We start from the raw sequence: 25385 nt of genomic DNA, 5'->3' as shown, positions 1-25385 counted from the left end.
AATGCACATGTGAGTGCAGTACCAGCAAGGGTAAGCAGGGGGCATTGGATTGCCCTGGGATTAGAGTTAGAGGATGCTGCTGTGAGCCAAGTGATGTGGGTGCTGGAAACTGAATTCTGGTCCTCTGCAAGAGCAGCAATGTCTTAACCAACCATCTCTCTAGGGCCTGATTTATTTTTTCTACACATCTTTCTTTCACACTAACGATTTTCTTAAAATGTGGTGCAGTGCTTTGTGTAGATTAGGAGAAACCGCTGCAGATCTACATATCCAGCTGTGATTTTCTGTGTCAGTGATGAAGGGCTTATGGGCTTGCAGCTCTTTTGCGGGGAGCAGCGGCATCCTTAAATGCCAGAAACTGACATCATGTTTCTGAGTGTCGTCACATCTGTCTGCTGGCATCCAATAGGGCGGGGCTTGCTGGTGTCTCAGCCTTCACTGTGCAAACTCTTAGTGGCCCTTTCTCTGTAGGTCCCTTGCTGTGGGCCTTTGCCTGTGACTGGGATTCCTAGGTTAACTCATCCTGGGTCTCTTTTCTTCTGGGCAGGGAGATAGCAGTCACCTGGCTACGCAGGGTTGGAGTAGAAACCTTCTTAATTATCTCTGTCCTCAGCTCTACTGGCTCCCCTGAGATTCTGACTCCTAGTGCTCCAGGGTTCTGTTTCTCTGCCGTTTGTTTCTGCTCCTCGCAGGCTTTAGTTCTGAGCTTCTGTCGCTTCTGTCACTTTACTAAGTCAGCTACTGATGGACCATCTGCTTTCCAGCTTCCAGAATTCTGTTGACATCTTTCATTTGCTGTCATCACTTCCCCTCTTACCCTCTGCCCGGGTGGAGTTATGTTTTGTTTATCCCTCAAATGTCAGCGTAGAAGAAGAGCTTCAGTGGGGAGCAGAGATAGGCCTGCTCCGTGTGCTGTGGTTCTGTGGAAGCTCTCTCCTCAGGGCGCTAGCCTGTTGTATGCCCAGAGCCTCTGGGACCTTGAAAGTGTAGACAACAGTCTCACCTGGAAGAGGGGTTTGGGTCAAGGGCAACAACCGGAAACTGAAGAGGTCAGTTTGGTGACTCAAAGTTGGACTCCGGCCTAGTCTCCTCGTGTTGGCAGATGAGTTACATTAACCCTTAAGCCTCCAAACATGAGGATCATGATGGACAACCTCAGTGTTTGCCGTGAAGGTTAACCCAGAAGGCATGAGGCACACTTAGCACAGTGCCTACCAGAGAGTAGTACACAGTCAGCACTTGGCCATAGCTGCAATTACTATTTCTGCGGTACCAAGTGGTTGACTTTGTGAACTTGAACCAGAGAAGTGGCCTGGGGGTCAGGGAGGAGGTGAGTCTCCCCCAGAGAGGGTCGGGGAATGAGATTGCTTGGGAAATCAGAAGAGTGGGTACCGTGAAACACCCACAGGGCTTGTTCCCAGCTGCCCCACCCAGAGTGCCACCCAAGCACCCTGGCTCTGGGACAGACAGCTGAACAGGCAAGTCTGTGTTCTTTTAGCTGCTGGAATGCATGAGAGCCTTGGCCAGGGGCCTGGCCTGAGGGTAGGAGGAGAGGCAGAGAGTCTAACCCAAGGCCTACACTGCAGATGGAAAGGGAGCCCACCACCTGAGGGTGCTTGTGAGGGAGAGACACCTGCCCCAGGCATGCTTTGCTGCTCGATCTGTGAGCAAACAGGCAAGGCGCTCAAAGTCCGGGAGAAGGGGAAAGCAGAGGGACCCTCCACAACAGGCAGAGTGACTGTCCTATCTCCCATCCACTGGCTCCCTGCTGGCGTGGGACAGGAGATAGTTTCTGTGCAAATAGGGTGGGAATCTGAATGAGTGAGTGCTGAAATGAGTGGCACAGCAGTGTTTTCACAGCTCGGAGAACTCCCAGCAGAAGGTACAGGCCACCCACTATCCCTCTGTGACCACGCCCCTCAGTTCCCAGTAACTGTCTCTTTCTGGAAGAGCCTGTAAGACTGAGCTGTGGCTTTCCCTTGCTGCGTCCAGGGCACACACGTCAAAGAGGCTGGAGTCACAGAGTGACGAGTGCATAGCAGCACATCTGTGATGGTGGGGTGCTATAGGTAGGTACAGAGGGACAGAGACCTCTCTTGGAGTTAGGGACACACTCTGAGGGCTGTCGAGAGCTGGCACTGAAGCAGGGGAGGAGAGGAAGCTGGGCGTAGTGGAGGCTCTGGTGGAGGCAAAATGTAGGAAACCTGACAGGCTGGAGGATCAGGGGTAAGTTACGGGGTGAAGCTGTCCAAGACAGCTGATCTGAAGAACTCCAGCAACCTATTTGGGCTGAGAAGCACTTAGATATGGCAGAGAGGTTGCAGCATTCGCGAACCTCTACTTTTTCAGGCCCAGGAGGCCCTGCTCATGCCTGTTTTCCAGTTCAGGGTTTTGCAGAGTGGGAGACAAGCCTGGGGGAGTGTGAGGTGCTTCTCATTTCCAACAATCTCCTGTTTAGCTACTCCATGACCAGCAACTAGGGCTAGGGATGAAGACTGGTACACAGGCAGTCGAGAGCTCTTTGCAATATTGAGGTACAGTGAGGCTCCCTACTGGAGTCACCTCCTGTCTACTCTGACCCTATGTGCAGTGGCCCAGCCTTGCCATAATTAGCACAAGGAAGAGCCCTGAGGGGATGGCTGATGGGCGTGGGGACCTTGCTATGTGTCCGGCTGTGTGAAGAGCCTGGCAGTGAGCCAGCCAGAGGTGGGAACTCTTGCTCCTCTGACTTTTCCCAAGTACCCATTGCTGTGGGTACTTCCATAATTTGGGGCCAACCTCTTACACATAAGGATGTGAAGGTCCAGGGAGAGTGGTACCCCAAGGTCACACCACATCCACAGAGGAAGGAAAAGCCAGCTGCCACTGTGACGTTTCCCAAGCAGACACTGCTGTGGGTACTTCTGTAGCTTGGGATCAGCCCCCTAAACATGAGGATGTGATGGTTCAGAGAGGTTTGGGGGCAAACTGAGTCCACATAATTAGGGAGGTAGGCCACTATCTCTCGAGCTTTCCAACAGCAAACCCATAGGTGCCCCACCCCCAGCAAGTTGGCACAGTGTCACAAGGTCCCTTCTCCATCCCTCTGTCCCATCCTGCTTCTGTGTATCTTCCTGGAGCATCTTCCTCTGCTTGGTCCAATCAGCATTGAGTTCATCCTGGCTCCCTAGCCTGGTACCTAAGGTGATCAAATCTTCCTGGCTTGGGGTTGTCCTCATCTCCCAGTGACTAGACCTGTGTCCCACAGATCCTGCCTCCTATTGCTCTCATCCAGGTCCTTTCTACTTGGGTGACCTATTTGCCTATCTTTGTGGCTCAGTTCTCTTTAGGCTCTGGGCCCTGGACCCCTTGCCCATCCCTGAAGGACCAAAATGAACCCCAGGCAGGTGGCAGCGTGCTCCCATCCTCCTGCTTCTAGACATCCTCATAGAACATTTAGAGTTAATCAAGGCAGAGGTGGTTGGATAGGACTTGGCCGGGCCTTCCCAGAGCCCTGTTGCCTCCATGCTCCTGACCTGCTGGTGGTGCTTGCTGCATGGTCATCTTTCTGGGTACCACTTCAGAAGGTACCCAGATGGACATGACCTATACCTGCTCACACTGGCTCATTCTCTTGTCACTGCCCTGGGATGCTGCATAGAGGAAGGCAGGAAGGAATGGGGAGTAAGAATCAGGGGACTGGCCTGTTCAGGGACAGGGAGGTGGCTGGGCAGCTTTTTCTCTCAGAGGCCTTTTGCCGTATCAGCTGTGGTATGATGCTTTCCAGAGCCTGGCCCTGTCCAGCCTGGCACTGGGGTGCCATCAGGGGCAGAAGCTGCTGGAGTTAAGAGCATAGGCACTTGAGGGCTTGGTGGATCAGGACTTTGGAAGAAGGGCACCAGAGTATCTGTGGGGGGGGGGGGGCGCTATGGTGGTCAGCTGGCTGGAGCTCCAAGCAGATGAAAGAAGTCTGCAGGGCTGCTTTGCTAGGCTGGGGTCATATGATCTGCTGGCCAGGTGGAAGACTGTCATCATTTTCCTACCAACCGCACAAGTCCCACCTGCTCTACTTTTCCACCCAGACCTCTCCCATGGGTCTCAGGGTTAAGGTTGGGGACCTCACTTTATCCTGACATCCTTTTTTTTTTTTCATTTCAGCCGTGGGTGGGGCTTCTGCTTGGATGACACTCCAGCCAAGGATGTCATTGACTTACCCTCGGTGCTGCCCGGTGTCCTGTATGATGTGAACCATCAGTGCCGCCTTCAGTATGGGCCCTCCTCAGTCTTCTGTGAGGGCATGGATGTGAGTGTGGGTATGGGAGGCACAGGTGGTGGCCCTCAGCAGCCTGAGAATGCCAGGCTCAGAGAAACTCTTATGTGGCTTGGGCTGGACCCTCAAGAGGCATGTTGATTCCTAATGTGATTTGTGACAGATATCTGAGTTTGGGTGGCCAGAGGCCCAAGTCTGGATTCTGTATTAACCCTTAGGGGACTTTGGATAAGTCCCTCAGTTCTCTGGATTTTGCTTAGAAGAGGGACAAAAAATCTATCCTTCGGGGTCCCAAAGAGGGTCTCATAAAGACATGGCAAGAGCTTCTCTCTTGAGTGTTTCTGGAGGTATAGCCTGGGGCTGGAAGAGCTGCCTAGCTGGAGACAGCTCTCAGCACCAGCCGAGCCTGGAGAGTAGCTCCTCTCAAGGGCCCCATGATATCTCGAGGCTGAGGGAGAGGGGTCAGAGGAGCCTCACTCCTGCACGATGCTCACATGATGGACTGTCCCTATGGAAATGTGTCCAAGGGATTCTTGGGGGTGGGTAGGCATGGGGCAATAGAGGCAGAATGTGTGGTATGCCTGGGGAGAGGGTGAGGGTGATGTACATGCCTCTTTGCAGAATATCTGCCACACACTATGGTGCTCTGTGGGGACCACCTGTCAGTCCAAGATGGATGCGGCTGTGGATGGTACAAGATGTGAGAAGGACAAGGTAGGTGGGAAAACTCAACCCTGGCTGAATACAGGGATCCAGGAAGCTGTCTTTCCTCTGGTCATGTGTAACCAGACTTCCCAGAGGTCAACGTTAGCTCATCATCTTGAGCCATTCTTAATTGACCCTCAGCCTTGCCATCACAAAATGGCGGCATGATTCTCACCCTCTGCTGAGTGGACATAGATTTTTATTTTATTATCTAGCTTCACCGCGGCGCCTGGGTTGTGGGTGATGGTTAAAGGCTATCTTCCACCTTCTGTCCTCTTCTGTCTTTTGAGAGTGTCTTGCCCACTTTGTTCTCATGGGATGAGGATGATTGACAGGTGTCGGGGTCTGCCTCCGTCTGTCTCAGTAGTGGTGTCTCAATGGAGAGTGCGTCCCTGAGGGCTTCCAGCCTGAGGCGGTGGACGGTGGCTGGTCCGGCTGGAGTGCCTGGTCTGCGTGCTCGAGGAGCTGTGGCGTGGGTGTACGGAGTGCTGAACGACAGTGCACACAGCCTGTGTGAGTGTGGGGCCCAGGCTGGGATGAAGGACCTGGATGGAAAAACAGCTGACAACAGCTGTTCTGGTTCCCAGCTTCTCAACAGTGTCCCTAGAATGGCCAAGTCCAGTGTCTTAAGTCACCGCGGGCCACTTCCAGGGGAGTGTTCTGGAAGTGTTCCCCAGAGCTGACACTACTAAGGAGAGTGGAGTGTTTTCCAAGAGCTTGGGGCAGAGGTGAATGTTTTGAACCTGGCCCTGGGATGCTCAGGGCTCAGGTCCTCCATGCTCACATAAGGGCCTTCCTTCTCCATTGCTCCTCTGGGCCTCAGTTTGCTAGACTCTATAATGGGCGCTAGTAGAGCCCTCCTAGTCAAGTTGCTGTTGGGTAGAGTAAAGTCAGACAACGTGGGTAAGGCATTGAATCCTCCCTGTGCTGTGGGAAATGCCCAGCTCAAGCCTCTTCAGCTATCTGAGGAGATTGGCAGCAGCTGGGAGAACAGGGCAGCACTGAGGGTAGGGGTGGCTATGGTCTAGGATGAGCTTTCTCATCTAAAGGGGGTTGTGGGGATTCAATTCAAACTCAATGGAGATTCAAAAGGCCCCATTGGACTTACTTCTCTGTTTGGCTGCCAAGGAGGTGGAATTCACAGCCAATTCCATCTCGAGATGGTGCCTCACCAAGCCTGTAGTCTGTACCTCTATGCATGTCCCCTCCTCCTGCTTAGCCAGGGTGGGGCTGGCCTGGCTTAGTTAGATGCTAAGCCAAGGCACCTTCTCACCGAGGTGGTGCCTGGAGGCTTCCTTTGACCTGGCCCAGGTTACTGCTCCCAGGAACAACTTTAACAACACAGGGGCTGGCCCATCAGCCCAGGACGTGTTCCAGCCTCTCATCAGTCCACTCAGAGGCAGTCCATCTCCAATGTAGAGACAAGGAGACTGAGGTCCCGAAGATGGCAGAGCATTTGCCCATGGTCACACAGCAAGCAGGTCTGGGCTGAGCCTGAGCTTCTTGCTGCCACTCTTCCTTAGATCCTTCGAAACAGGATGGGTATGGGTCAGAGAGTGGCAGCCCCTGAGGCCAGATTAGCACGACTGAGGAGTGGCAGGGGAGTGGGGTGTCTGGGTGCAGGAGGATGCAGATATTGCTCGGTCAGCATGGAGCATTGATAGCATGCTCACAGCCCCATGGCTTTCTTCACAGGCCTAAGCACAGAGGCAAGTACTGTGTGGGGGAGCGGAAGCGGTTCCGTCTCTGCCATCTGCCAGCCTGCCCCGCTGGCCAACCCTCTTTCCGTCACACCCAGTGCAGCCAGTTTGATGGCAAACCCTACAAGGGCCAGCTGCACAAATGGGTGCCTGTGATCCATGATGGTAAGTCCTCTACCCACGTGGACCTTGAGACTCACAGGGTGGCGGATGTGTGTGTGGGGGGGGGGCGGGGGGGGGAAATCTATGGACTCTAGTGGTATAGGCCCACGTATAGAGGCCCGGGCATCACTCTTGGCCTTTGGCTGCTCCCTGCTGTTGTCCAAGCTCCTCAGTCTGCAGCTCTGCAGATAGCTAGCTAGCTATCAGTCCTACTAGATGCTCTAACAGTTTGTGTTCCTTGGAAGCCCTTGGCCTAGCACTGATATGTGACCTGGAGGATGACAGCATCTTCCTGGTGGCCTCTGTAATGCTTGCTCTTAGCTTCGCTCCATGAGACCTCTACTTGTCCCCTCAGAGAACCCCTGTGAGCTGCGCTGCCGGCCATCCAATCACTCCAATACAGAGAAGCTGAGGGATGCCGTGGTGGATGGCACCCCTTGCTACCAAGGCAGGGTCAGCCGTGACATCTGCATCAATGGCATCTGCAAGGTGCGTGCAACAGCGAGAGATTCTCCTAGCCCCAGTGGCAGGCACTGGACCCATCTCTAGGTCTTTCCTTGTTTTCTGTAGGCTGCATTCTAAGCCCCTGCCCTGCCCCCTGACTTCTAAGACAAAAACCTCTGCACCCCACTGTATCTGGCATTGGAAACCCTAGAGTTGGCGCCATATTCTCAGTCACTACCACCCTACCACTTTATCTCTACCAGCTGCCTACTGCCCATCCCAGCATGCCTGCCTATTCAGCTCCAACCTTGAAGCCAGAGCCTAGGTGGATTTAGGCAACTGCCTCCCCTCTGATAAGACGGGGATGACAAAGTGGTACTGGTGGTGCACTGGGCTCTGGGCCTGCAGAAAGCACTGTGTTTGCTAGCACTTCTGATTTGTAGAGCTGGGTGCTCCTCCATGCCCAGGACCCCAGCCACTCTCCTTACCTTGCTTCTTGCCTTTAAACCCACTGTGCTAAAGGCACTGGGTTTAGAGGAGGCTTAAGAAAGAGATGCTAACCCAGTGTCTTTGATAGTGAATCCTGTTTCTGGAAAATTCCACAATCTGCCAGAGTCCATGCTTACCTGTAGCCTTGTATGAGAACGACTGCTTGCCTCCTGTCTCGTGTGATGTTCTTAACACTCTTTTAAGGCATGAACCGATGCTCCCCCTATTTTCATCTGGGGAAACTGAGGCTCAGGGGGAAGAGGAGCTCATGTGTGTCAGGCAGGATGACTGCGATGGGACTGGACCCAAGCAAGCGCTCTTGACCTCTCGCCCTGACCCTGGCAGATACCCAGAGGGGGCTGGCAGCCAGTACAAAGGGCTCCCTCTTTGTTGCAGAACGTGGGCTGTGACTACGAGATTGACTCTGGTGCCGTGGAGGACCGCTGTGGTGTGTGCCGGGGCAACGGCTCTACTTGCCACACCGTGAGCAGGACCTTCAGGAAGGCCGAGGGCACGGGTATGGTTTTGGCTGCTGGGCTGAGAATGTGTGTCTGTAATTCTATTCCTTGCCTCTGTGGTCCTTGCCTAGCCCTAACCCCCACCCCGGTCTGGCTTGCATCTTTATCCTTAGGGCAGTCAGTGAGACCCTGTCCCAAGTGAGACCTGTCCTCCTAGGGGTTCTTCCCTGTGACTGTGAATGGTCTGTCGTCCTTTCAGAGGGCTGCTGTCCCCTGAAGCTTTGGCGACCTCCCCAGTGCCTCGTCTCAGCCTTGAGGTCTGAGTTATACATATTGCTTACGTGCCAACTGTGTGCTTAACCGTGGGGGACACCTAGGCGAAGAGCTCACAGGGGACAGAACCTTCACTGTGACAAAGGCAGAAGGCCGTGCCTTTCAAGCAGAGAAGGAAACACCAAGCTAGAAGGTCTTGACCTGGGAAGTCAGGGAAGACGTCCTGTGAGGGATGAGGACTCGGGAGACTGGGTGAGGAGAACCCCAGCTAGAGGCAAGCTTGTGGGAGAGCCTGCCCCTGAAAGGCAGGTGGGCCATGAGGCCATAACGCTGGCCTCCACAGCTAGCATTCCTTCCCAGAGCTGACTTGTATCCCCGGAGGAGCCCTGTGCAGAGGACCTACTGTAGTGCTTCACTTCCTCATCTGTAAAGTGGGGCTAACAATAGTGCCTATGTTATGGGGTTGCTTTTGATGAGTTCTCTCGGGCATGGAGTTTAGAGTAGTGCTGGGCACATCCAAGAGCGCCATTGCTTAATGGAAAGAGAGAAGCCAGGGTCCCCAGGGGAGAGGAAGAAGGCCCATGCTTTTCTAGGATAGGAGAGATGATGGACCAGGCTGTGATAAAGACCAGTTCTGTCTTCCAGGACAGTGGTGGTTGGCCATGGTCCATAGGGGAAGGACCTGTGGGCCCTTCCTCAGGCCTTGGTGACCCAGAGGGAATATAATACCTGTGTTTTGGGGAGACTCAGAATCCTGAGCTGATGGCGGAGTCTTTGGCTTCGGCAGCAGAAACAAGTGGAAGTGAGGGGTGGGGGTGGGGGTGAGGAGACAGCTGACTGCTTACCCTGGAACGCAAACTCTGTGCAATCTCTGCCCACAGGGTACGTGGACGTAGGGTTGATCCCAGCCGGAGCCCGAGAGATCCTCATTAAGGAGGTGGCTGAGGCCGCCAACTTCCTGGCTCTGCGGAGCGTGAAGGACCCGAATAAGTACTTCCTCAATGGCGACTGGACCATCCAGTGGAACGGAGACTACCAGGTGGCAGGCACCACCTTCACCTATGCGCGTATGGGCAATTTGGAGAACCTTACATCTCCAGGCCCCACCACTGAACCTGTCTGGATCCAGGTGCTTGCCTCTCAAGGCCAGGATGGGAGGAATAAATGGAGGTGGTCTTCAAGGTCCCCAAGGGGAAAACTTAAGGCTCTCGTAGGGTTGGTTCTGGGGCCTCTGAGCCTTGACCTCAGTTTCCCCATCTCTAGAATAGGTCTCCAGTACAGCTCAGTTCACAGAGGTGGCTGCAGATGACCCTAGGGGCAGGTACTGGGCAGACAGAGAAGAGCCGTTGTGCTCAAAGGCCCCCTCCCCCCCTTTTGCCTGCCCCAGCTACTGTTCCAGGAGAGAAACCCTGGGGTGCACTACGAGTACACCATCCAGAGAGATAGCTACCATGAAGTCCAGTCACCCGAATTCTCCTGGCGTTATGGGCCCTGGAGCAAGTGCACTGTCACCTGTGGGACAGGTGAGACTCTTGCTGAACTCTTCTTCGCTGAGCCTGCTCTTGGGTGATCACGTGTAGTGGTCACCCCACCCCCCCGGGGGCTTTGAAGTGGGTCCTGTTTCCATTTCACAGAGCTAAAAAACGTCCCAAGCCACTGCTAAGAAGCAGTAGGGGCGGGCCACCTAGCCTACAGTATAGGGTGTCACAGAGGGAAGGGAAGAGGAAGCCACGGCGGACCGCCTTTATAGTCATCACAGAGGCAGTGGAACCCTGTTCTGTAAGGGTCTGACCAGAGCGGATGCGACCATGTCTTTGGGGGGCACCCTGGTGCCAGGTCCAGGCTGAATTCCCCATGGCTTCCAGGTGTACAGAGGCAGAGTTTGTACTGCATGGAGAGGCAGGCCGGAATAGTGGATAAGAAGCATTGTGGCCATATGAATCGGCCCAAGGACCGCCAGAGGAAGTGCAATGACGTGCCCTGTCCTGCCAGGTGAGCTCGCTGTGCCCCACTGGACTTCCAGCGCCCACGTCTCCTGCTCCTGCCTCTGCACAGGGATAGAGAAGAAAGAGTAGCTGATGGCCTCTTTCTCCAAGTCTGAGGCCTCACTCCATGGACCTAGCTTGGCTTTGGGGTGGACCCGGGCAACCAGTGGCAGCCTAGAGGCCCTTGGTCACTCTTCTTTGGGGGTCTGGGTACCTTGTCTAGGTCCCTGGGGCTGAGAGCGGTAGGAGTGAAAAAAGGCTCTGCCACTGGGCTTCAGGGGTAGGGCACCAACCTGGGACCTTGGCCCCTTGGGGGAATCCTCCTCCATTCAGCCTTGTCTGAAGCCCGGTGGCCTGAAGCCATGCATGCCATGGCCATCTTCGCTTGTGAACCTTACTCATGGTATATGCTAATGACACACTATCACCCTTACCAGGTGGTGGGCAGGGGAGTGGTATCCGTGTTCCCATTCCTGCGGGCCTAGCGGCCTTTCTCGCCGGCCTGTGCACTGCATCCGAAGCGTGGGTCTGGATGAGCAGCGTGCCCTTGAGTCAAGTGCCTGCCAACATCTTCCCCGTCCTTTGGCCGAAACCCCATGCAACCGCCACGTGCCCTGCCCTTCCAAGTGGGGTGTGGGGAACTGGTCTCAGGTAAGCTGTAGAGAGAAAAGGGGGACCTGCCTCTGGTACTACCATCGCCTCAGAGAACCTGCATAGATTCCTTACTGTTTGGTACCTGGGGTGGGAGGGAGCTTGGGGGAATTCCTGGGACAACATTGCTCTCAAAGCCTTGGGGATCAGGAATTCCCTGCCTGGCCTGCTATGACCATGAACTGAGCATCTTGAACTGAGCATGGCCAACAGAGCGCTGGCTGAGACCTCTGTCACTACGAGACCAGCAGCACATAGGTTCTGCCACCATGTCCCCAGCTTTCCCAGAAGCCCCAGCCTGGCCTGAGCCATGCCTTCCTTTGCAGTGCTCTGTGACGTGCGGAGTCGGCATTCGCCAACGAAATGCTCTCTGCATCAATGATACTACCGTTCCCTGTGTTGAAACCGAGCGACCAACGACCAAGGCCACCTGTTTTCTGACTCCCTGCCGACATCCCGTGCGCATAATATACACAGAAGGCTCTGGCAGCGGCTCCTCCAGCCCTGAGCTGTTCAATGAAGTTGACTTCATCCCACACCGGCAGGCCCCACGCCCTTCACCAGCATCCTCACCCAAGCCAGTCAGCATCAGCAATGTTATTGGTGAGGCGGACCTGGAACCGGACAGGCCAGGGCCTGCGCTTGTGGATGACTTCTATTATGATTACAACTTCATTAACTTCCACGAAGACCTGTCCTATGGGCCCTTTGAGGAATCCCATCCAGACCTGATCGATACAGGGAATTGGATAGTACCATCCCCCGTCAGACCCACTGGATCGCCCTCACAGACTCCGGGGCCCACTGCAGGGACTCCTGGAGCTAGAGAAGAGGAAGTTCAGGGAGCTTGGTCCCCTAGACCTTCACTCAGCCAGGCTAGCCATTCCCCATCTGTATTTATAGAGCAGACCCCTGGGAGCCCCTTGGCCAATTTCTTGTCTGAGGAAGATGCTCCCATAGGGGGTCCTGAGCTTGAGCTCCCTGGCTTGCCCTGGACCCCTGCTTCAGCTGATGATATGGGGACGCCTGTTGCCCCTGAAAACCCTGATGAGTTGCTACCGAGAGAAGAGGAGCACGGCCAGCCACCTACTCCACGGTCTGATAGGAACATGGTTTCCAAAGATGAGAACACCTTGGGTCATACATCACCCCCCCTGCCCAAAAGCCCTAGCCTCGCACAGCCCTCTTCACCTTCCATCAGCACCACTCATGTTTCTCCTAGTCCTAATATGGGAGAGGTGTGGACAGAAGGGACCGTGGTCAGTGACCCTGTGGTAGAAGATGACCTGAAGCCTGTGCATGAGGAACTGGGGCCCACTGTGGAGGCAGCTCCTTCTCTACCTCCTCCTGTAGCCACTGTGCCAGGTATCTTGGGCAGGGACAGCCCCCTGGAGCTAGGGACTCCCACTTTTTCCACCCCAGGACTGGGCTCACAGAACCCGAAAACTCTGGCATTGCCGGGGACCTTCCTTTTGACAGAACCAACTGATCTAAGGAGCCGGGGACCATTGGACCAGCCACAGCCCCCTAACCCTGAGGGGACACTGAGCCCTGGGCTGCTGCCTGAACCGATTCAGGAGACTCCAAACAACAGTAGCAAGGATGCTGAGGTCGAGCCTTTGCAGCCCAGCCTAGTGGAGGATGGCTTCCCTGCAGATTCACTGCCTGCCAAGAATGCCAGTTGGCAAGTAGGCAACTGGAGCCAGGTGAGTTGTCCAGCACCTGGGTTGGTGGGAAGATTGAGCAGGACCTTGGGACTTGGTTTTGAGCAGGGCAAGATACAACCCTGTTTGTCCTGCTTCCCTTGGACAGAAGCATAACGGTTCCCGGGATTAGCCGGCTGACAGCCATGCTGGGCTGAGGCTCCAGAAAGCAGGACGAGTATTATCTTAGCTTTCGTGCAGTCTTGAGGCTAGTTTATCCCACTGGGCCTCAGTTTCCCAAGTGTGAAGTGGCAGTGGAGTGAGGAGCCCCATTTGCCCGAGTCTGGAATTAAGTGCAGCTGGGAGGAGCATCCGCACACTGCCGGGCATGCTCCAGAAATTCGAATCTCACCTTAATCAGACGTTTGGGTAAGGAAGGCCTCCTTCCATGACTCCCAGACCCTAGTGCTGCCTGGGAGGACCTGGCAGGTTTAGCTGAGACACAGCCAGGCTCCTCTAGATGTTTGCCCTTTTAGAGTCTCCCCTTCTTGTGCTACGGATCCCATAACAGTCTGAGTTGTATGGAAAAAAGACAGCCTGTGCCTCTCCTCTTGATTGTCACTGTAAGAGAGCCATAATCTTGTAGGGAGAGGGGCAGTTGGATTCCAACTTCTTTAACTGCTTGGATTAGGGCCCAGACTTCTCTGGTGAGTGAGAAGTCACAGGAATGGCAGGCTAGGTAGGTGGTCCTACCAGGTCCTTGGGAGCAGGGATAGTTAGTTAACTGCTGGTGACACCCCAGGAGGTAGGTAGAGGAGTCTGTCTTGCAGATAAAGATGTGGTAGGGCCATCTGAGGTGGGGGTGGCAGGGTGAGGGTCTGCAGACTCCTTACAGCAGCTGTGGTCCACAGTGTTCCACCACCTGTGGCCTGGGCGCTACCTGGAGGCTGGTGCGCTGCAGCACTGGCAACGATGAGGACTGCATCCTGTCTAGCCGGCCCCAGCCTGCCCGCCATTGTCATCTGAGGCCCTGTGCTGCCTGGCGTGCGGGTAACTGGAGTAAGGTGAGTCAGGAGGGAGCCCTGGGTCCCATGACTAAGGCTTTGAAGACCAGCAGGACAGGGTGAATGCCATGCTACCGTGTGTGTTTTGAGCCTCTTCTGTCCTCGTCCCTCTCGGAGTGCTTTATTCCACATGGCCTGGCCTGGCCCTGCTCACGTTGCTGTCCTTCTTCTGTTTTCCCACCACCCACACTGGACTTTTCTTTCATCGCTCCTAGTCCCATCTGTGCCATCATCTGGGGGGTTGCTACCTGGTGTTCAAGCCTATTGGGTTCTTTGGTCCAGGCTGGAAGGGTACCATAAGCCTCACTGGGCCATGTTGCATGCATGCGCATAGATAGAATGTGTCTCCACACCTATTCATTGGACTCTAGTGCTCTCGAAACTGTGGCGGAGGTTCCTCCTCAAGGGATGTACAGTGTGTGGACACACGGGACCTCAGGCCACTACGGCCCTTCCACTGCCAGCCTGGGCCTACCAAGCCACCCACCCGTCAACTTTGTGGAACCCAGGCTTGCCTCAGCTGGTATACCTCTTCCTGGAGAGAGGTGAGGCCTGGGCCCCTGGGGGAGTGGGGACTAAGGACACCCTCAGACCATGGCTATACTTGATGGCCCCCTGTTCTTCCAGTGTTCCGAGGCTTGTGGTGGTGGTGAACAGCAGCGTCTGGTGACATGCCCGGAGCCAGGCCTCTGTGAGGAGTTAGTGAGACCCAACAGCACCAGGCCCTGCAACACTCACCCCTGCACACAGTGGGTGGTGGGGCCCTGGGGTCAGGTGAGTAGGGTTCCTTGGGGGAAGGGACTGGGAGCAATCCTTGGCAATTGGCCCCTGAGGTTTTGAAGGATGAATATTGGGGCATGTTCTGTGTGCTTGTGTCTCTGTGGTTCCTAAATATACAGTAGTGCCTGGTGAAGTCCTTGTACTTTGCCAGGGAAAATCAGACAAAGGAAAAGTAGCCACGGGGTGGTGGTGGGGGTGGAGGGTGGTGGGGGTATCTGCTGAGGACAAGTGCTGTGCCCTGACAGTGGGGTTTAGGACTATGCTCTGTTCAGAGATGGCTTTCTGGGGAGGGTGGTGCTGGTGCTGTCCAGTGACAGCCAGTCCTTAACTATGGTGCCTGGTCCTGGGCTATTCTCTCCTCTCTCTCCTGTGCAGTGCTCAGCCCCCTGTGGTGGTGGTGTTCAGCGGCGTCTGGTCAAATGTGTGAACACTCAGACAGGCTTGGCAGAGGAAGACAGTGACCAGTGCAGCCACGAGGCCTGGCCTGAAAGTTCTCGGCCGTGTGCCACTGAGGATTGTGAGCTGGTTGAGTCAACCAGTGAGTGTCCCCCTAACCCTAGGAACTAATAAATCATCCAGATGTTGGTGGGGTAGTGGGAGAAGGATGGCTGGGAACTACAGAATCATCCAGATGTTGGTAGGGTAGTGGGAGGAAGATGGCTGAGAGCTATAGAATCATCCAGATGTTGGTGGGGTAGTGGGAGAAGGATGGCTGGGAACTACAGAATCATCCAGATGTTGGTGGGGTAGGGGGAGAAGGACGGCTTGGAACTACAGAATCATCCAGATGTTGGGAGGTTAAGGGGAGAAGGATGGCTGGGAACTAAGAGCATCATCCAGATGTCAGGCCCGTAACAGCTGCTGTTCTATTTACAGTTGGCTCAAAGCACACAGTCACTGTAACTGGGAGGCCACAGGGTGCCAAGGTCCAAAACTGGGAAGCAGCCAAGGGGAATCCCAGCTACTCAGGGATCCTACAGGCAGCTTCTACAGCCTTGGGAGAGTAGAAGGAGCCTCTCGTCTCTCAGCTGTGGCAAGCTTTTCTCCCTTGGGTCTTAGTCCCCATAGTGAGGTGCGGACGTCCTTGGGCTGTGGGCATTCCCCATTGCTAGGAGGATAACTGCCTGCCATGAGTGGTGGAGCCGCAGGATGGGCTCCCTCTCAGGGTCTGGCTCTTGCTGCTATGGGTTTCCTGGCCGGCTGGGCCATTATGGAGCAAAGGTCTGAGCCAGAGGTGGCTCGGGAAATCACCTCCTTCCTGAAGCTCCAGCTGTCCCCAGCAGTGCTGAACACAGGAAGCAGTGTGGCCCTTGAGTCACATCTGGGCACTCATTCACCAGCTGCGTAATTTGAGGCTCCATTTCCCTATCTGTATTGTCATTTCCTCATGCACCAAGGGGCTAGCAACCCTTATTCTTGCATTCGTGGGGTCTGAGGGTGAAGGGGTCAGTACTCTCAGGGCCCCTGCTTAGTGCAAGATAAGCTCTTCCCTGCCCCGCCCCCCCCATCCCTTCAGCTGCCATTGTCCTCCTCTATTGCAAAGGCGGGGGAGGGGGAGTCTGAGGCCACCTCTGACACCTGAGAGAACCCAAGAGCTTGGCACTTACCTACTGGTTCATTGCACTGGTGCTCAGGACAGCCCATAGGCGGCAGCCTCAATCTACTTCCTGATCCTCACAGCCTTCGCTACCAGCAGCTGGCTCCTGGTGGTACTGGCTTAGGATGAGAGCAGCTACAGCTGTGTCATTCTGCCCTGAATCCCATTGCCTGAACATGCTGGGTTTGTCAAGCCACGCCTGCTTGCCTTGCTCTCAGTATCGCCCCCCCTCCACCCCACCCCCCTTCACCCCCGCATCTATCCCGCAAACCTCTAAGACAACACAGCACAGCTAAGTTGGGGCATCTATCCCGCAAACCTGTAAGATGCACAGCTAAGTTGGACTCTGTACTACAGTACTTGACTTCGGGGCTGATAGTGCCCATGGCTTCTCTCTCTCTCTCTCTCTCTCTCTCTCTCTCTCTCTCTCTCTCTCTCTCTCTCTCTCTCCCCCTCCCCCCTCAGGACTGGGGTAGCTATGGTCCAGGTGGTGCAGATAGGGAGAGGGCAGGAACCTGGCTCTATCAGAAACAGCCTATTTGCAAGGTCTCCAAAGGGAAGGAAGGGGGAGGGTTGGGTTAGCAGGGACTAGGCTAGGCTGTGACATAATGCCCACTCACAACAAGAGTGCTCCACACCCTGCCCCCCTGTGCAAGCCCCCATGTGAAGCCAATCAGGGAAGAATCAGGGAGCTCTCAGGATGTTTTGATGGCTTGGGAGACTGTATGACAGGACATCTGGAAATCCTGGAAACTCCAGGGTGTGTGATCACAACCACAACGGCAACAGCTGACACGCCTAGTCATGTGTCCTTCCCTGGGAAGGCGGGAGCTTTTACCAGTGGTTGGGCCTGCCTGAGGTCACCCAGGGGAGCTAGTGTGCAGGTTGACAAGACAGTTTGGAGTTGCTGCCTTGTGCCCTCTGCCACACCTGGGGATGTCCCCGACCAGGGCTCACAGTTGCCCTCCTGTTCGGCTTCCCCAGAGAGTGTGCTGAAGTAAGCAGGGGTCTGGCCAGCTGTGGTGTCAGCAGCAGCAACAGCAAATAAGTAGCACTGGGAGGGAGGCCAAGGGTCTGGAAGCAAGCCACTTCCCAAAATAGCTTTCCCAGGAGAGCCAGCCAGGCCTCAGCTCCTGACAATTAGGGCTTAAGAATCACCCTCCCCTGTGCCGTCACCAGGGGCTGCACACAGTCTTTGGTGTCTACTGATGACTTACGTGGTCTTGGACAAGGCCAGTTTTCTGGGCTTCACGACCCAGTGAAATAGCTGGCTGTCCTGCCACACAAAAGTCGAGGATGAACATGGTCCACATGAGGCTGGGGTGGGGGTGGGGATGGGGTGGCGTGTAATGCAGTCGTGGCAGCAGAGGAGGATGGGACAACAGCTAGGGACCTGGGGTTCTGGTTCTGGGGACCTCCTTCAGAAACTGGGCTTCCCCTTAGCTGCTGGTCTTCTTAAGGCAATGAAGATAAGTGGCTTTTCAGTCAAATTACTGGGTGATGAAGTGTAGATCTGGAGCCACACCCACTGATTCTAACTGACCCACTGCATCCCTTCCCATCTCTTCCCCATTCCCAGGCTGTGAGCGGGATCGCCTATCCTTCAGTTTCTGTGAGACGCTGCGCCTCCTTGGCCGCTGCCAGCTGCCCACCATCCGTGCTCAGTGCTGTCGCTCATGTCCTCCGCTCAGCCGCAGTGCCCCTTCCAGGGGCTATCAGCGGGTGGCCAGACGCTAAAAAAAACAAAAAACAAAAACAAAACGAGGCCTGGCCTACACCAACGCACATCAGAATGCACAGACAGACTGACCCATGACACACAGACCTCAGCGCCCCACCACAGGCTGCGGTGGAGCCTTGCTCCTCGTGCCCTAATGGTGCTAACCCCACCCCTGCTCGACGGCAGGCTGGGGACCCTCCCCTCCTTCCTCTCAGAAAATGTATTTTTTTATTCTAACAGTTTGCACATTTGTTATTGTTTTACATAAATGAGTATCTACCCTTTCAAAGCAGTTTGGCCTTGTCTTGGATTTGGGGACATGTCTCTCGTCAAATGGCTACTACCCTGTGTCCATTGTTGGAGCCTCGGCAGGCAGCAGCTTTTCTGTCCCTTTGGGGGCAGATCAGCACAGCCCACCCAGACACCATGCAAAGATGCCTAGTGTAGCCATGGAAGGTTCTGAAGTAGTTGAAGGTGGCTTCTGGGGACAGCTTACCTCCAGAGGGTTGGACAGTGGGACCAGGAAGGCCTTCTTTGCAAGGGGGTACATGATGGCAGAGGTCCAGGGAGACCTGTTCACTGTCCCCACTTACTCCATGCCTCTGCCTGCTATCTTCCATTAAGGTCCTCAGAGATCTGAATCTTACAGGAATGGAGCCACATGTACTCATGCAACAGAGGCTCTCTTGTCTCCCACAGGGACTACCTGTGGCAATGACAGTAGGCACAGGCCAGATCTGCTACATAAGAGCAGTGGGGCATATGGGTACTTCGGAAAGGGCCCTGATCAGTGACAGAAGAACAAAGCCTTCCTCCAGGGCTTGGCTGCTGTCTGCTCCTTCTGGCTGTGAGTCATCCTCTAGAGTCTTCTGGAAGGCATTCTGTACCTCCTCCAAGCTTGAGGCGCCGAGGTTCTGAGAGAGAGAGGGCACCTGTTCCATCTTATTCCCGCCTGAGGTGTATGTGGACACGTGAAGGCACTTGGCCATTGAGAATGTGGGTACATTGGAAGTCACTCCTTGAGACTGCAAATCAGCATCACAGGGTGGGACCAGTCAGTGCCATGCCTGTCCCAGGACTTGCTCTATCTAGGAGTAAGAGGCTGGTACAGCTCTGGGTTCCATATGCTGCTGCCATCTCATCCTGAGCATGACCACATGAGAAGAGCCAGCAGTGGAGGGAAGGGACTGGTCCAAGGGCCAGGGGGACCCTTGCCTAGGAGACACAAGCCCAGTGTAGGTCCTGAGCCCCTCCCTCCTATTCTGGGCTCTAGACAGGCCCTTATGTGGCTTGGCCAAATTCAGGCAGTCTACCAGGTTACTCAGGGAAGGAAGTCACTGGTGGCTTGTACGCATCCAAGCACTACCATGCTGAGGGTGGAGAAGCATGAGGCTTGCTTCTTGCTTGTGTCTGTAGCAGCCCTGTGGGCCCAAAGAGGCCCTGGGGACCCACACTCTGAGTAATGGCTTCCTATAACTTTGCCCAACCCAGTCCCCATGGCAACTCCTCACAAAGATGGGAGCAGAGCTGATTCTTGCTCCAGATCCATACACAGCAGGGGCTGGCACTGTGGCGGAGTCCTAGGGTCACTGACCTAGGTCTGGCCTTTGCCATTGCTGTAGTGCTGTGTGACCTCAGGAGCCTCCCAGCCTTGTTTAATAATAAATCCATGACTCCCAAAGGGCAGCACTATCTTACCAGGCCCAGACCTACCCGCCCCTAAGCTTTGGAAAGACATTTGGTTCTAATCATTCTTGTGTTTTTCCAGAGATGGCTTGGGGACTCCCTAGTGGCAGCTGGGCCTGAGCTGTCTGCCTAGACAGGAGGCAAACAAGCCATGACTCAGGCTGGGCACACACAGCTGGTGCAAAAGGGTACCTGTCTCCCAAAGGGTGAGGTGGGGCGCTGAGGGGTAGACTGCTCTGGACACAGGCAGCATCCCACTACGGCTTTGGCCTCTACCCATCATTCAGCCACGGCACTCAGGTCTACCAGTGCTGAGAAGGGCATTCTGTCTCTCCTATCCAAATGGCACTGAGGGCAGGGGCCTAAGAATCAGCAGGATGGCATACTGGAGAAGCCCCTCACGCTCACCCGATGCCCCAAGACCACGTAGAGGCCTCTGTCACAAATGACTACAACTACCTTTTGAGGCAGGATGTACTACACATGAGTTTATTTCTTCCAAGTCTAACATTTAACTCAAAGATCAGCATGGAAGCTGCTGGGACATAACGGGACAATGACTTGGCAGTGTGCCCTTGAGTCCTCCAGTTACTGCTCACAGGAGAAGAGCCTCACACACTGGGCTTGCATCCAGCCTGCCTTCAAGGGCTTCTCTGACCCGGCCCAGCTGCCCATCCAGAAGCGGGTGCATCAGGAAGACATTACTATAGAGTGAGAGGGGCTTGTGCAGTAACATGGTTAACAAAACCTGACTGGGTATTGCCTATAATACTCCCTCTATCTAACACCAGAGTAGTAGACAGTGACCGGCTACTGTTCAGCTGTTGGCACGCCTAGAAATAACCCTGAGGCTACCTGTGTGAGCAGAAGTGAGGACTGGCCAAGGCTAAGGGGAAAAGGTGGCACGGGAGGGAACTGCAGTTTGGGAGGCGCCGGCTGATATAAATACATACGAGGGAGTTGTGCACACAAAATAGCATGTTATATAAAAGTTGTACAGAATCTAGAAAAAACTTAATATAAAATAGTCTATAAAAATATAAAATGTAGTGAAAATATAAAAGTATTAACAGTTGAAATATTGGCAAGTCCCACCAGATGGGGCGCTGAGGGCAGGGGGCTCCCCTACCGTGGCGCGTGCATTTGGACCCACACGTTGGAGGCTACACTTTGGGTTTCTCACCCACAAGGCTCACCAGGCAGGAGCCACGGGTAGCATGCTGGGTCAAGGTTCAGATGCACAGCAGCATGAGGCAGCTGCTCACGTCAGGGGACCCTGCCACGGTGGCTGGGAGAAGTCTGGAACCTCAGGAGCACTGGAGGGTAAAGACACGTCTCAGTAATGAGGGAATGGGAGGTGACGGCTCAAATCGCTGGAGCTATGCCTCTGTCACTCTGTCCCCGAACTGGAAGGAGGGCAAGCATTCATTCTCAGCTCTCCAGACACTGAGGCATGTATTCCAGGGAGGAGAGCCTCTAAGTGTGCACCTTTCTGGGACCTCTTGAGACTTTTATCTGGCCACTAATGCTAACTGCGTAGGAAACTAATGTTGCTTCTTAAGCAATGGCAGAACAGGGCCCCACATATACTGGAGACTCTCCCCCCTCCCCCAATTGCTGAGATGGAACCCAGGGCCTCACATTTAAGGCATGTATTCTAAGTCATGTCCCCAATATCAGTAGGTACATTAAATATACCTCCACTGGACACAGAGACAGAAGCAACCCACTGCTAAAATGCTAATAGCGTTTACACCAAATACATATTTGGAATGGCATCTTCCAGGGGGAAATCAGGGCAGCTGGAGCTGAGCCATGAGGCTCCAAGCCGTTCCTACCACAGCTCCTTAGCAGCTGTCCCCAAGGCTGACAGCCATCATTTCACAGGGCTGGGGTTGGGGTTCTTCCAGCATTTGGTCTCTGGGAGACCCTGAGAACAGCAGTGAGACCAGTGTCCAGTTCCAGACAGCTTCCTGAAGAAGCCAGGCCTCAATCCCACCATCCCAAAGACACAATGACATTTTTGATACCTGAAAAGAGACAAAGGCTATTGGCTAGATATAGAGACCAGCTCCTTACATGGTAATACATGAAGTGACTTTTAGAGAAGCCGAGCAGTCTAGATGCTGAAAAACTAGCTCAGCCATTCAAGTGCTAGAAAGCAGAGAGCAAAAACAGGAAAATGGGTCATGGAAAAAGTACTTCTTGCAACTGCCTTGCCCTAATTCTTAATCTGAGTGTGTTTATACTAGCTAAGGATTGTTTCTGATCTCTTTCCAGGTAGTGGAAGATCGTCCACTTAAGGCTGTTTGCCTTGTGTTCCGATAATACTGTTAGAAAATATTTTCTCATGACATCCAGCCATCAGGGATGCTCCAGGCTTGAGCAAAAATAACCTCTAATTCAGACCCTCTCTGGGCTCCAAGAAGGAAGTGTTCCAAGTCCCCAGAGTCTGCCATGCCAGAGGCCCAGTGGCCCCAGATCCCTGCTGAGGACAAGGATGATCTGGGCAATATGGAGACTAGAGAGCTCATCATTCTTGTCCCAAGCAAAGGTACTTCCAGATCTAGGAAGCTGGCAATCAGGCCCACTTCCCACCTAGCCACTGGGCAAGAGAGATACCAGAGGCCTGGCCTCTGACACCCAGTATCCCACAAGCCACAGATCTGAAAGGTTCCCATGTCCCTTCATGCAGGGGTGGGGCTACTGCAAGGTTCATTTGGAAACCCAATCCAGCTACCCTTGGAGAATGCTATCTACAAGTCACCTCCTGGCTAGGAGAGCTTTCCACAGAAGCTCTTGGAGGTGTGTCAGGCCTCTGCAAACTGGGACAGACAGCTGGCAAAAGAGCTGGCAGTGAGAAATGTGGGGGCTGGCTGCAGAGCATGCTGAGTGGTACAGTCTGAAAGGCTGTGTGTAAGGGCAAAGGGGAGTCCAGAAAGGGATGTGGCTGGCAGTGTGAAGCCACCAGCAGAGGGCTCCCTTGCTCTCTACTAGGGAGGCCAGTTTCCTCTTGCCCCCGGAAGCAGCCACACTGAAGCCCTGTGTGCATTCCTCCACAGTGCTGCCTTTGAATAAAAGGAGTAAAGTAGTTTTTGTAGGTAAAACACACAACTGGCAGATGCTGTAAACAGGCCCTTGGAAACAGTCAACTGTCACGTTATCAGTCAGGCAGCAAGCATGACTGTGATGCATGTGACCGAACGCCATGACATGGAAATGGCTGTAAAGCCATCAGACCCCTTGCTCCAAATGGGAGATGAGAAAGTGCAGTTTAGCTTTGGACACCTGCCCAGCAGATACCCAGAGGCCGTGGATGGTACATTCTGGCAACTGACGTGCAGAGACGCGCCTTTGCTATTTTTGGTTATGAAGGCAAGAAGAGCAGCATCCTAGGGTGGGGGTTCATTCAAGTGTCTTCCTCCTCATCGCTAACCAGCTCGCCTTTGTCAGGGCTAGTGTCCCGCTCACGCAGGAAGTCCTCTCGGATGGCCTCCAGCTCCGTCAGCTCCAGCCGGACCTTCTCCAGGTGGTAGGCTCTCCGGTTCCGGATCTGGCGCAGGGGGAAGGGGTTCAGGTCGCCAAAGGAGATGCTGATCAGCTTCCTGGTGGGACAAAGGGCAGAGGTGAGCATCAGCAGAGCTCAGGTGAGTGTTCAGAGCACTGCCTAGAGTCCAGGGAATGGAGGGACGAGACACGTACCATGTGATGGGGGAATGTAGTTCTGGGAGCCCAGGCCTGTCTTATGGAGAGAGACAGAAAGGCACAGTGGCTAACGGGAGGACCCAAAGCTCGGAATTCGGTTTGACCTGATTCTTTATTTGCACACTGGGAGTGACACAGGTGTGATTCCATATGATTCCCACATGTAGGTGCTAATAACCTGTTGTTTACTTAGTGACAGCAGGTGTTAGTAAGTCATCAGGGCTAGCCTCAAGCAGGACATATTAAATGCTCAAGCAGACTGTCCTGACACCAGTGGACTAGACATGGTGGTGTCATCAGACCCTATCTGCAGTGTGTCCTGTGCCAAGACACAGTCTACAGAGGTGCATACTGCTTGTCAAGGCACCAACGGACAACGCCTTAGGCTTGTAAGACTTTAGCTGCTGGCCAGTGTTTAATAAAGACAGAGCTAAGGACTTGTGGGTCAGTCACACTGCTTCCTGGACTCCTCCGACGCCAAGGCAGTAGGCCACTTCCCAATCGATTCAGCCAGGCCATGGCCTTGCTTCCAGACAGCAGGGGCTCGGTCCCTTGTCAGTCATGGCTGCTCCTCAGCTGCCTGAGCGGCATCCAGTGCAGGTGTACACAGGATATGCAAACCCTCGGATTTCTCCTTTTTTGTACTTGTAGTGCACTACAAGGTAACTCAGACACTGCCCTTGCATGCTCAGCCTCGTATAGACCCCGAGAAGTCCTGCCACAGACACCAACCAGTTCAATCTTGCACCATCCAGCGTTTCCTGAAAGCACCTGGCTATAGAAAACCCTATCTACTCTGCAGAACTGCCTCTCTTTAGACCACTAGTATGGGGCAGCTCCTTAAAATACTGGAACTGGAAGTGTGGAGGTGGGGCCATGGCACCTACATCCTCAGCAACTTCCCTGGAGCGGGGAACGGGGTGCGGTGTGGGGTGCGTAGGACAGGGGGAGTAGTAACTGTTAGTCAAGCACCACTTGGGAGCTCTTAGTGCGGTGGACTTTCTAAAGCAAAGGGAAACTGTATCAAGAGCCATTCACAAGGTGGCGCTGTAGGATCAGGCAAGACAGGAGATGCCTCCTGTCCAGTGGTGACAGGAAGTACAAGAGGGGGATTTATCTCCAGGCAGCCCCACCTCCCTACTGTCAGGGTGAGGCAGAATCCATCTCTGGAAGCCAAATGTTTTCAACACAGTGTCAGGTGCCATGTGGGAATTCACTGTCATTCTCCTCCCCCTCCCCGTTTCATTCAACGGTTCTTAATAATCTTGACCAGCATGAGATGAACAAAATCCTCATTCTAAGCTTCCGATCAGTCTTTCACAGCAAACACTCTCAGATACCCTTTCTCACTGGGTGCAATCCAGGTTGTTTTTAGTGTTAGTACTGAGCCTAAAACCATCTTGAAAAACGTATTCCCCAACTTAGGGATCCTAAAAGCAGAGACGACCTCCCAGAGGCCTCTGCCAACCACTTCCACGGTCAGTGTCTACCCCAGCCAACAGAGCAACCACCAATTGTGGCCTGGGAAGATGGCAGCCCAGGCAGGAAACAACTGTGTGGCATGAGGTGTGTGTACACATATGTGGGAAAATGATTCGTGAATATCCCAGCTGTTCAAGCTAGAAACCTAGGGTTCTCCCAAGTTCAAAATCCCCAATCTCTGCAATCAGTCCCACTTTTCTCTGACTCTAAGGACATTTTCTCTAAGCCACTACCTTTCTTTTCTGGATCCTCCTAACAGTCACTGTGCTGTCCCAATCTTCTTATGCCTTCAGGGACTTTTGAATATGTTTAGAATGAAGCTCCAAGTCCTGAGCATAAACTATAGGAGCCAGGCCCAGCACCCTGGCACAAGCTGCGCAGCCCCCTCCTACTGTCCCCAAACACACATGCTCCCACACCTCTGTCAAGCACAATTCTTGCTCTCTCTTTCTAGCTTCTTTCTCTCCCAACCTGGACTATTTCATCACTACATGGATCAAGGGAGGCCTTTTCCCTCCGGGAGCCTTTGAACTCAGTATTATTTATTTATTTATTTATTTTTAAATATCCACCACCCTATGCCTGTAACAGA

The 25385-nt window shown here is 54.0% G+C and overlaps 2 protein-coding genes across 5 annotated transcripts in view; one reads left to right on the top strand and one right to left on the bottom strand.

Moving 5' to 3' along the window:
- Window positions 1-19944, top strand: part of ADAMTS7 (ADAM metallopeptidase with thrombospondin type 1 motif 7) — a 41325-nt gene extending 21381 nt beyond the window's left edge. For 3 of the 4 annotated variants that reach the window (XM_084751790.1, XM_084751789.1, XM_084751792.1), the window contains 16 exons: window positions 4138-4282; window positions 4871-4963; window positions 5322-5467; window positions 6650-6819; window positions 7172-7305; window positions 8146-8266; window positions 9362-9609; window positions 9868-10003; window positions 10346-10472; window positions 10903-11116; window positions 11443-12822; window positions 13671-13823; window positions 14195-14368; window positions 14451-14597; window positions 14979-15141; window positions 17780-19944. In XM_084751790.1, coding sequence (XP_084607916.1) covers window positions 4138-4282; window positions 4871-4963; window positions 5322-5467; window positions 6650-6819; window positions 7172-7305; window positions 8146-8266; window positions 9362-9609; window positions 9868-10003; window positions 10346-10472; window positions 10903-11116; window positions 11443-12822; window positions 13671-13823; window positions 14195-14368; window positions 14451-14597; window positions 14979-15141; window positions 17780-17937 — 3709 coding nt within the window. In that variant the 3' untranslated portion in view covers window positions 17938-19944. The remainder of the gene's footprint in view (window positions 1-4137; window positions 4283-4870; window positions 4964-5321; window positions 5468-6649; window positions 6820-7171; window positions 7306-8145; window positions 8267-9361; window positions 9610-9867; window positions 10004-10345; window positions 10473-10902; window positions 11117-11442; window positions 12823-13670; window positions 13824-14194; window positions 14369-14450; window positions 14598-14978; window positions 15142-17779) is intronic. The other variant, XM_084751791.1, reaches the window with a different exon arrangement.
- Window positions 19945-20066: 122 nt separating this feature from the next.
- TBC1D2B (TBC1 domain family member 2B) overlaps window positions 20067-25385 on the bottom strand; it is a 69572-nt gene continuing 64253 nt past the window's right edge. Inside the window, exon 13 of the mRNA XM_084751793.1 lies at window positions 20067-23211. Within this exon, the coding sequence (XP_084607919.1) occupies window positions 23016-23211 (196 nt within the window). The 3' untranslated portion in view covers window positions 20067-23015. The remainder of the gene's footprint in view (window positions 23212-25385) is intronic.

This window comes from Acomys minous (assembly GCF_964271855.1).
Source record: "Acomys minous genome assembly, chromosome: 13".
Taxonomy (NCBI): Eukaryota; Metazoa; Chordata; class Mammalia; order Rodentia; family Muridae; genus Acomys; species Acomys minous.
The sequence above is the reverse complement of the archived record's forward strand: the minus strand, read 5'-3'. Positions and strand labels throughout refer to the sequence as shown.